At 42.4% G+C, this 11,580-nt stretch overlaps 1 protein-coding gene across 9 annotated transcripts in view; it reads left to right on the plus strand.

Moving 5' to 3' along the window:
• The window catches only part of LOC112229875 (E3 ubiquitin ligase RNF157), a 35,525-nt gene extending 26,564 nt beyond the window's left edge, over window positions 1-8,961 (plus strand). For 5 of the 9 annotated variants that reach the window (XM_042306284.1, XM_024395989.2, XM_024395988.2 and 2 more), the window contains one exon: window positions 6,884-8,961. In XM_042306284.1, the coding sequence (XP_042162218.1) occupies window positions 6,884-7,044 (161 nt within the window). In that variant the 3' untranslated portion in view covers window positions 7,045-8,961. Of the gene's footprint in view, window positions 1-1,516; window positions 1,577-6,883 lie in introns of all 9 variants that reach the window. The other 4 variants (XM_042306286.1, XM_042306285.1, XM_024395993.2 and 1 more) reach the window with 2 other exon arrangements.
• Window positions 8,962-11,580: the final 2,619 nt, after the last annotated feature.

An 11,580-nucleotide genomic window follows, 5' to 3' on the forward strand; every position in this document is an offset into this window, starting at 1 on the left:
AGTGAGCGAGGGATCCTGGACGAGAGGAAAAACAGAAGTCAGGGTAGATTGAGAGGGTGGAGAGGGCAGGAAGTGGCAGACAGACAGGTCTACAGAGCTTTAAGTCAAAGCTGAGGCTCCGATGTATCTAGCCAAGATTTGTTTAGCATAAACATTTGCCCTTCAAATGTCTTCTACTACTGTTGTTTCATCTCAAAGGGATCAGTAAATAGATGCAGGAAGGGAATGAATGAGCCAGACTAAATCAGGCTGTAATTGGCGTCAGCAGTGGGATCCATCCATACCGAACACTGACAGCATGTCTTTTTCAGCAGTTAGAACAGGAGGCTTCCTTCTCATCATCCACCCTTCTTTCACTGTTGTGGTTGTCGTCTGTTGTTGTTTTTCTCAATAGCGGGTAGTTGTGCAATCTCTTCCTACTCTACCCACAGTAAAAAAAATCTCCTGTGTGCGTGTCTTTATGTTTGTGAGTGTGTCTGATTGTGGATATGTGAGAGTGTGTGTGTGTTTGACCATGTTTTATTTGTTTGTGTGTGAGCTTTTGTGGTGTTCTATTTGTCCGTGTTCTGTTTGTGTTTGTGTGTGTGTGTGTGTGTGTGTGTGTGTGGGGGGGGGGAGGAGGTGTGTGGGGGAGGTGTGTGTGGGGGGGAGGTGTGTGGGGGAGGTGTGTGTGTGGGGGGGGGAGGAGGTGTGTGGGGGAGGTGGTGTGTGGGGGAGGTGTGTGTGTGTGGGGGGAGGTGTGTGTGTGTGTGTGTGGGGGGAGGTGTGTGTGTGAGAGCGCGTGTGGGTGTTCTATCCGGTTCATCCCAGAGCTCCAAGTTCATGTTCAGTGTCTGCCAGTTCCGAGCCGCTTTGCTAATCGTCTGCGACTCATCCCTCCCTCCATCCATCTCTCCCTCTCCTCTGCTTCTCCCTTGCTTGCTAGATGTGCCCCTCTGTTGTGCTGACTAGAAGCAGGTTACAGTGAGGGAGGGGTGAAAGGCTTTGTTTCTCAAGAGAAAATCCCAGTACCAGGCAGTGTGTCAAGATCCAGGTGCTGCTTTTGACAAGAACAAGAAGTATCCAAAACCATTGAAAAAACTTTGCTTTAACTTTATCTCTGTAAGCGCTCTAACATGGGCAATGTTTCAGCGGCCACCAACTCTCAAACTATTAGTCCCTGTTTTCTGACCTTTTTGTTACAAGGCTCAAGCCGCAGAGTGAACGCAACGATTTAGACATCTGGCTACTTGAGAACAGTCCCTATTTTAATAATTACAGACGAAGCCTTAGCTCCTCCCATTCCTGTAACTCCCAACTTATTGACCTCTGACCCCAGTCCCTCGCTCTCCCTTGGTCGCCCTTGTACCCACCCACCCCCTCACCCCTTCTCTTTGTGGTATTTGAATTCTCTGTGCCGTAAATGTGTTCTATTCTCTGTTTCTCTCCTTTATCCATCATTTCATATTTTCCGTCTCCTCTTCGATGTCCCTCTCTCTCTTTCTCTCTCTCTCTCTGCTCCCTTTCGGATGGACAGATGCGGATTCGTGCCCTGTGCACATTGAGGAATAGGTATGGCTATAGCTGTGGCTAGCTGGTAGGTCAGAGGATATTCACTAAACTAAAACCATAGGCTCACGCTATTGACACTGTAGACTGCTCTACCTGTTACATAACCACTATCTGGTAAATAATTACTACCTGGCTACCTGGGATATAAACACGACATGGCTACCTGGGATATAAACACGACATGGCTACCTGGGATATAAACACAACATGGCTACCTGGTAAATAACCCCTACCTGTTAAATAACCACTACCTATTAAATAAACACATGGTACATAACCACCACCTATTAAATAAAGGTATGGTACATAGCCACCACATATTAAATAAATGCAGGGTACATAACCACTACCCACTAAATGCATATATGGTACATAACAATACATACCAAATAAACACACGGTACATAACCACTGTATATTACATAGATACATGGTACATAACAGCTAACTGGTACGTAACCAATACATTGGTACATAACCACTACCTGGTACATAACAGCTACCTGGTAAATAACCACTACCTGGTAAATAACCACTACCTGACTACCTGGTAAACAACTGCTACCTGGTGAATAACTGGTAAATAGCCACTACCTGGTAAATAACCGCTACCTGGTAAATAACCACTAACTGGTAAATAACCGCTTCCTGGTAAATAACCACTAATTGGTAAATAACCCCCACCTGGCTACCTGGTAAATAGCCACTACCTGGTAAATAACCCCCACCTGGCTACCTGGTAAATAACCATTACCTGGTAAATAACCACTACCTATTAAATAACCACTACCTGGTAAATAACCACTACCTGGTAAATAACCACTACCTGTTAAATAACCACTACCTGTTAAATAACCACTACCTGGTAAATAACCACCAACTGGTAAATAACCCCCACCTGGCTACCTGGTAAATAACCACTGCCTGGTAAATAGCCACTACCAGGTAAATAACCCCCACCTGGCTACCTGGTACATAACCGCTACCTGTTAAATAACCACTACCTGTTAAATAACCACTACCTGGTAAATAACCACTACCTGGTAAATAACCACTACCTGGCTACCTGGTAAATAACTGCTGCCTGGTAATTAACCGCTACCTGGTGAACAACCACTACCTGGATAACTGGTAAATAGCAACTACCTGGTAAATAACCACTACCTGGCAAATAACCACATTTTAAATAACCATTACCTGTAAATAACCACTACCTTGCTACCTGGTAAATGACCACTAACTAACCACTACCTGTTAAATAACCACTACCTGTTAAATAACCACTACCTGGTAAATAACCACTACCTGTTAAATAACCACTACCTGTTAAATAACCACTACCTGGTAAATAACCACTACCCGACTACCTGGTAAATAACCGCTACATGGTAAATAACCACTACATGGCTACCTGGTAAATAACCACTTGTTAAATAACCACTACCTGGTAAATAACCGCTACCTGGTTACCTGGTAAATAACCACTACCTGGTAAATAACCGCTACCTGGTAAATAACCGCAGCATGGTAAATAACCACTACATGCCTACCTGGTAAATAACCACTTGTTAAATAACCACTACCTGGTAAATGACCGCTACCTGGTTACCTGGTAAGTAACCACATTTTTAAATAACCACTACCTGGTAAATAACTGCTACCTGGTAAATAGCCACTACCTGGCAAATAACCACATCTTAAATAACCATTACGTGGCTACCTGGTAAATAACTGCTACCTGGTAAATAGCCGCTACCTGGTAAATAGCCACTACCTGGTAAATAGCCACTACCTGGTAAATAACTACTACCTGGTAAATAACTACTACCTGGTAAATAACTGCTTCCTGGTAAATAACCACTACCTGGCTACCTGGTAAATAACTGGTAAATAACCGCTACCTGGTAATTAACCACTACCTGGTAAATAACCGCTACCTGGTAAATAACCGCTACCTGGTAAATAACAGCTACCTGGTAAATAACTACGGCCTGGTAATTAACAGCTACCTGGTAAATAACCGCTACCTGGTAAATGACAACTACCTGGTAAATAACTGCTACCTGGTAAATAACTGCTACCTGGTAAATAACTGGTAACTGGTAAATAGACACTACCTGGTAAATAACCGCTACCTGTTAAATAACCACTACCTGGTAAATAACCACTTGTTAAATAACCACTACCTGGTAAATAACCGCTACCTGGTAAATAACCACTTGTTAAATAACCACTACCTGGTAAATAACCGCTACCTGGTAAATAACCACTACCTGGTAAATAACTCCTACCTGGTAAATAACCACTTGTTAAATAACCCCTACCTTGTAAATAAACACTTGTTAAATAACCGCTACCAGGTAAATAACCGCTACCTGGTAAATAACCACTTGTTTAATAACCACTACCTGGTAAATAACCACTACCTGGTAAATAACCAATTGTTTAATAACCACTACCTGGTAAATAACCACTTGTTAAATAACCACTACCTGGTAAATAACCACTACCTGGTAAATAACCACTACCCGGTAAATAACCACTACCTGGTAAATAACCACTTGTTTAATAACCACTACCTGGTAAATAACCACTTGTTTAATAACCACTACCTGGTAAATAACCACTACCTGGCAAATAACCACTAAATAAATAAATAACCGCTACCTGGTAAATAACCACTTGTTTAATAACCACTACCTGGTAAATAACCACTACCTGGTAAATAACCACTTGTTAAATAACCACTACCTGGTAAATAACCGCTACCTGGTAAATAACCACTTGTTAAATAACCACTACCTAGTAAATAACCACTTGTTAAATAACCACTACCTGGTAAATAACCGCTACCTGGTAAATAACCACTACCTGGTAAATAACTTCTACCTGGTAAATAACCACTACCTGGTAAATAACTTCTACCTGGTAAATAACCACTACCTGGTAAATAACCCCTACCTGGTAAATAACCACTTGTTAAATAACCCCTACCTTGTAAATAAACACTTGTTAAATAACCACTACCAGGTAAATAACCGCTACCTGGTAAATAACCACTTGTTTAATAACCACTACCTGGTAAATAACCACTACCTGGTAAATAACCACTACCTGGTAAATAACCAATTGTTTAATAGCCACTACCTGGTAAATAACCACTTGGTAAATAACCACTTGGTAAATAACCACTACCTGGTAAATAACCACTACCTGGTAAATAACCACTACCTGGTAAATAACCACTACCCGGTAAATAACCACTACCTGGTAAATAACCACTTGTTTAATAACCACTACCTGGTAAATAACCACTACCTGGTAAATAACCACTTGTTAAATAACCACTACCTGGTAAATAACCGCTACCTGGTAAATAACCACTTGTTAAATAACCACTACCTAGTAAATAACCACTTGTTAAATAACCACTACCTGGTAAATAACCGCTACCTGGTAAATAACCACTACCTGGTAAATAACTTCTACCTGGTAAATAACCACTACCTGGTAAATAACCCCTACCTGGTAAATAACCACTTGTTAAATAACCCCTACCTTGTAAATAAACACTTGTTAAATAACCACTACCAGGTAAATAACCGCTACCTGGTAAATAACCACTACCTGGTAAATAACCACTACCTGGTAAATAACCAATTGTTTAATAGCCACTACCTGGTAAATAACCACTTGGTAAATAACCACTTGGTAAATAACCACTACCTGGTAAATAACCACTACCTGGTAAATAACCACTACCTGGTAAATAACCACTACCCGGTAAATAACCACTACCTGGTAAATAACCACTTGTTTAATAACCACTACCTGGTAAATAACCACTACCTGGTAAATAACCACTTGTTAAATAACCACTACCTGGTAAATAACCGCTACCTAGTAAATAACCACTTGTTAAATAACCACTACCTGGTAAATAACCGCTACCTGGTAAATAACCACTACCTGGTAAATAACTTCTACCTGGTAAATAACCACTACCTGGTAAATAACCCCTACCTGGTAAATAACCACTTGTTAAATAACCCCTACCTTGTAAATAAACACTTGTTAAATAACCACTACCAGGTAAATAACCGCTACCTGGTAAATAACCACTTGTTTAATAACCACTACCTGGTAAATAACCACTACCTGGTAAATAACCACTACCTGGTAAATAACCAATTGTTTAATAGCCACTACCTGGTAAATAACCACTTGGTAAATAACCACCTGGTAAATAACCACTACCTGGTAAATAACCACTACCTGGTAAATAACCACTACCTGGTAAATAACCACTACCTGGTAAATAACCACTTGTTTAATAACCACTACCTGGTAAATAACCACTTGTTTAATAACCACTACCCGGTAAATAACCACTACCTGGTAAATAACCACTACCTGGTAAATAACCACTACCTGGTAAATAACCACTTGTTTAATAACCACTACCTGGTAAATAACCACTTGTTTAATAACCACTACCTGGCAAATAACCACTACCTGGTAAATAACCGCTACCTGGTAAATAACCACTTGTTTAATAACCACTACCTGGTAAATAACCACTACCTGGTAAATAGCCATATTGTGATCTAGATCAGTGATGTCTTACCTTTCTCCTGGAGAGCCAAACGGTGTTTATATTAGTTTCAGCCCAGCACTCAATCATCCATCATTGACTAATCCTCAAGAAAACCTTGATTAGTTGAATCAGGTGCTTTAAGTGCTGGGCTGGTACAAAACCCTGCATATAGCTACCGTAACTCTCCTGTCTTTCAGGGACGAATCCCAACTTGAGAAACACATCTGGTAAAAGTGTTTTGTGCACATTTCTGAAGTTGGGATAGGTCCCTTATTGAATGTGCATGTGGCTCAATGGGCCTGACTTTAACTCCCCATTGCAATGACCATGTAGGTAGCCTAGCGGATAAGCGTGTTGGACCAGTAGCTGAAAGGTCGCTGGTTTGAAACCCCGAGCCAGCAAGGTGTAAATATCTGCAGTTAACCTTCAGCAAGGCAGTTAACCCCCAGCAACAACTGCTCCCTGGTTGCTGATGACATCATCCCACATCTCTCTGATTCAGAGGGGTTGGGTTAAATGCGGAGGACACATTTTGGTTGAATGCATGCGCAACTGACTAGGTATCCCCTTTTACCACTTTCCCTCCAATTAGACGGTCCGCCACAGACTTTAGACACTACCATTATCACCCACTAGATGGCGATAGAATAGAACAGTCCTCAACATGTTGTTTTTCTTTTATATCCTTTGTTCTCTCTCTCTCTCTCTCTCTCTCTCTCTCTCTCTCTCTCTCAGGTCTGATGTATCTGGGAGGCTATAGGCCAGTGTTGGAGCCTCTCCCCCACCACGCCTCAACCAGTAATATCAACCTGGAGGAGCAGGGGGCGGAGACTAGGGATGGCCAGAGTCCCAAACAAACACCTCACACACCACGCCGCGGACCACTCATAGTGTAACACGCACACACCCGTACAATTCCGACCTCAGCGTCATAACAGCATAGACTGATATTTTAGCCATTTTACGCAACCTCATGATTACGCAGTAGACCTTCCTCCCTGCATCTCCTCACCTAATCAACCAACGCCCATGTCCTGAGGCAGTGTCCTCACTGAACCGTCCTGCACCTCTCCTCACTGAACCGTCCTGCACCTCTCCTCACTGAACCGTCCTGCATCTCTCCTCACTGAACCGTCCTGCATCTCTCCTCACTCAACCGTCCTGCATCTCTCCTCAGTCAACCGTCCTGCACCTCTCCTTGCTCTGGACAATAGATGAGAAGCATCTATCTCAGTTGCTAAATCTAAATCTAACAGGAAAATCTTGAAGAGGATTTAACCTATCCACAGTCCAAAAAGGAGACTGCTAGAGTTAGACCATTCTCCCCCTCAATGTGTCATAATGGCTTTCTTGTGTTTCGTGTCATTGGTAGACCTTTGGGACTCCTCCCCTTGCCTCTACCAACCAACCAATCAGGGGTTAGTGTGATCTGCAATCTAATTAATATTCATGTATTTCTGTTTGACCTTCTAACGAATGGTCGAACACTATAAAAACAACAGTTAGCTTCACTAGACGACCAAACTGGATTGTACTGGACTCACCAGCTCCAGTCCATGAACCAGTAGACTCTGGCCCTGGTTTTGCATGCAGCTCTTTTATGTCTCCAATCAGCCCTACTGTACTCAACTGTGATCTATCCTGAATGGGACTTGCCTCGTTAGCTAAGAAACTGGACATGCTGGTGAAAGAAGGATTTGATCCAAAATGGCGGTGGTAGATTGATACTGAACTGTAAAGAAGACAGAGTGGAGTCCCTGAGAATGTACGATGCCGATGGAAGATGTGTAACACTCAGAGGAGAATGTAACGTAATGATTTGTTTTGGGGTTATTAACTGTAGAAGAATGACCTCTGAACTTCGAACTACCACCTGTGTCACTTGCACACCTTTCCTAACGCACACACCAGATTATCTCAGTCTGATTTACTGGTGTAAAGAGCTTTACCACAAAGACACTAAAGCAATACAGAACCTGTACCTGTAAACAAGTAACACACATCACCCTACAAAAACACCTGTGCTGTTCGATAGACAAACCTGAACCTTCTCATTTTGTGAAAACCTTTTAGTTAGTTTCATTTTCTATTATATTGTTTTTAGTGTATGCTCTACTCTTAATGTCGTCACATGTTCTGTGTTTTATTTGTTTAAACAAAAATGTGTTGCTCATTACGTGGATGATATGTGAAATTAATCATTTGTATTTTAGAAGAAAAAAAAACGACATAAAAAAAACGGGATGATGACACCAACATGGAATGCACTTCTTGCTGTTACCCAGGCAACACACTTTGCGGTGCATGAGGCGATTGTAGAGTAAAGCATGGTAGTCTAGGTCAGTCTCCACCCCTGTAGAGTACCCACAGTGGTATGCTCCACAGATCCTCACACCCCTAAAGAGTACCCATAGTGGTACACCCCTCTGATCTTTCTGTTTTGTCATATTGTCTCCAAAATGACACCCTATTCCCTGTATAGTGCACTACTTTGACCAGAACCCAATTCCCTGTATTGTGCACTACATTTGACCAGAGCCTTATTCCCTTTTAAGTGAAGGTAGCGAGCCACATGGGGCAATAGGGTGACATTTGAGATGCATAGATAGTCCTATAAGATACACTACAGATCCTTCCTTATCCTCAACTACAGGCTGGCTACAGCTGTTAGCTAGTGGTCACACCGTCAGCTCATACACCCCTACCTGTATCCCTCTCACCTACAGTATACTGGACCATGGGTCACTTTTGTAGAATGCTGATTGAAAATGTCAACTGCAAGAAAAAAAAATAAAGTTTTTCGAACTAAAGTCCATTTCTGGTTTACATCCACTGAATGAGACAACTTATTTCGCCGTGGTTCAGGTGCTTTTTTTTTTTTTCGATTTAAAAGCTGCTTTCAAACACCAACCTCTACTGGACATCGTACTTACAAATATCGTTCTAATTTTGTACAAAAAGTTTCAACTGACCGGTAGTTTAGGAGGTGGCTTCTCAGAACATTTTGTATGATTCTGTACGTAAATCCGAAGACACTCCATTTAATATGATAAATTACGAATTACAATTAGTATTATCTGTTAGAAATTTGCAAACGTACAATATGTTACGAATTTCCAAAATGTATGATATGTTACGAATTCTAGCTAGGTTGGTAACGTTAGCTGGGTTATGGTTCAATTAGGAGTTAGGTTAAAGGCTTTTACATTTTTTTTATTTTTTTATTTCACCTTTATTTAACCAGGTAGGCTAGTTGAGAACAAGTTCTCATTTGCAACTGCGACTTGGCCAAGATAAAGCATAGCAGTGTGAACAGACAACACAGAGTTACACATGGAGTAAACAATTAACAATTCAATAACACAGTAGAAAAAAAGAGTCTATATACATTGTGTGCAAAAGGCATGAGGAGGTAGGCGAATAATTACAATTTTGCAGATTAATAACACCGGAGTGATAAATGATCAGATGGTCATGTACAGGTAGAGATATTGTTGTGCAAAAGAGCAGAAAAGTAAATAAATAAAAACAGTATGGGGATGAGGTAGGTAAAAATGGGTGTGCTATTTACCGATAGACTATGTACAGCTGCAGCGATCGGTTAGCTGCTCAGATAGCAGATGTTTGAAGTTGGTGAGGGAGATAAAAGTCTCCAACTTCAGCGATTTTTGCAATTCGTTCCAGTCACAGGCAGCAGAGAACTGGAACGAAAGGCGGCCAAATGAGGTGTTGGCTTTAGGGATGATCAGTGAGATACACCTGCTGGAGCGCGTGCTACGGATGGGTGTTGCCATCGTGACCAGTGAACTGAGATAAGGCGGAGCTTTACCTAGCATGGACTTGTAGATGACCTGGAGCCAGTGGGTCTGGCGACGAATATGTAGCGAGGGCCAGCCGACTAGAGCATACAAGTCGCAGTAGTGGGTGGTATAAGGTGCTTTAGTGACAAAACGGATGGCACTGTGATAAACTGCATCCAGTTTGCTGAGTAGAGTGTTGGAAGCAATTTTGTAGATGACATCGCCGAAGTCGAGGATCGGTAGGATAGTCAGTTTTACTAGGGTAAGCTTGGCGGCGTGAGTGAAGGAGGCTTTGTTGCGGAATAGAAAGCCGACTCTAGATTTGATTTTCGATTGAAAATGTTTGATATGAGTCTGGAAGGAGAGTTTACAGTCTAGCCAGACACCTAGGTACTTATAGATGTCCACATATTCAAGGTCGGAACCATCCAGGGTGGTGATGCTGGTCAGGCAAGGCCACGGAAGGAGTGTTGTATGGTATTGAAGCTCGTTTGGAGGTTAGATAGCACAGTGTCCAAGGACGGGCCGGAAGTATATAGAATGGTGTCGTCTGCGTAGAGGTGGATCAGGGAATCGCCCGCAGCAAGAGCAACATCATTGATATATACAGAGAAAAGGCTCGGAAACCAGATTGCACAGCGGAGAAGGTACGGTGGGATTCGAGATGGTCAGTGACCTGTTTGTTGACTTGGCTTTCGAAGACCTTAGATAGGCAGGGCAGGATGGATATAGGTCTGTAACAGTTTGGGTCCAGGGTGTCTCCCCCTTTGAAGAGGGGGATAACTGCGGCAGCTTTCCAGTCCTTGGGGATCTCAGACGATATGAAAGAGAGGTTGAACAGGCTGGTAATAGGGATTGCGACAATGGCGGCGGATAGTTTCAGAAATAGAGGGTCCAGATTGTCAAGCCCAGCTGATTTGTACGGGTCCAGGTTTTGCAGCTCTTTCAGAACATCTGCTATCTGGATTTTGGGTAAAGGAGAACCTGGAGAGGCTTTGGCGAGTAGCTGCGGGGGGGGGCGGAGCTGTTGGCCGAGGTTGGAGTAGCCAGGCGGAAGGCATGGCCAGCCGTTGAGAAATGCTTGTTGAAGTTTTCGATAATCATGGGTTTATTGGTGGTGACCGTGTTACCTAGCCTCAGTGCAGTGGGCAGCTGGGAGGAGGTGCTCTTGTTCTCCATGGACTTCACAGTGTCCCAGAACTTTTTGGAGTTGGAGCTACAGGATGCAAACTTCTGCCTGAAGAAGGTTAAGGGAAGGGTTAGCTAAAACGGTTAAGGTTATGGAAAGGGTTAGCTTTAACATGCTAAGTAGTTGTAAAGTAGCTATAAAGTACTAATTAGCAAAAATGCTAAAGTTGTCCATGTTGAGATTTGAACCCTCAACCTTTGGGTTGCAAGACATTCACGTCATATGCCCACCATTCACCCAGACCAAACATCTTATATAACCCTACCAAACAAAACATAATATATTATTTTGAGTGCCGGATTTACTTGGACTATGTTACGTCTAGTCTATGACGTCGGGCGTAGGGAACTATGGAACATTCAGGTAGGTGAGGGTGTGAGGTTGAATCCCGTTGAAGGCACATTGTTTTAGAATAAATCGAATTAAAACAATTGTACTGTTGT

The sequence above is a fragment of the Oncorhynchus tshawytscha genome, linkage group LG25 (genome assembly GCF_018296145.1).
Source record: "Oncorhynchus tshawytscha isolate Ot180627B linkage group LG25, Otsh_v2.0, whole genome shotgun sequence".
NCBI classification, from domain to species: domain Eukaryota; kingdom Metazoa; phylum Chordata; class Actinopteri; order Salmoniformes; family Salmonidae; genus Oncorhynchus; species Oncorhynchus tshawytscha.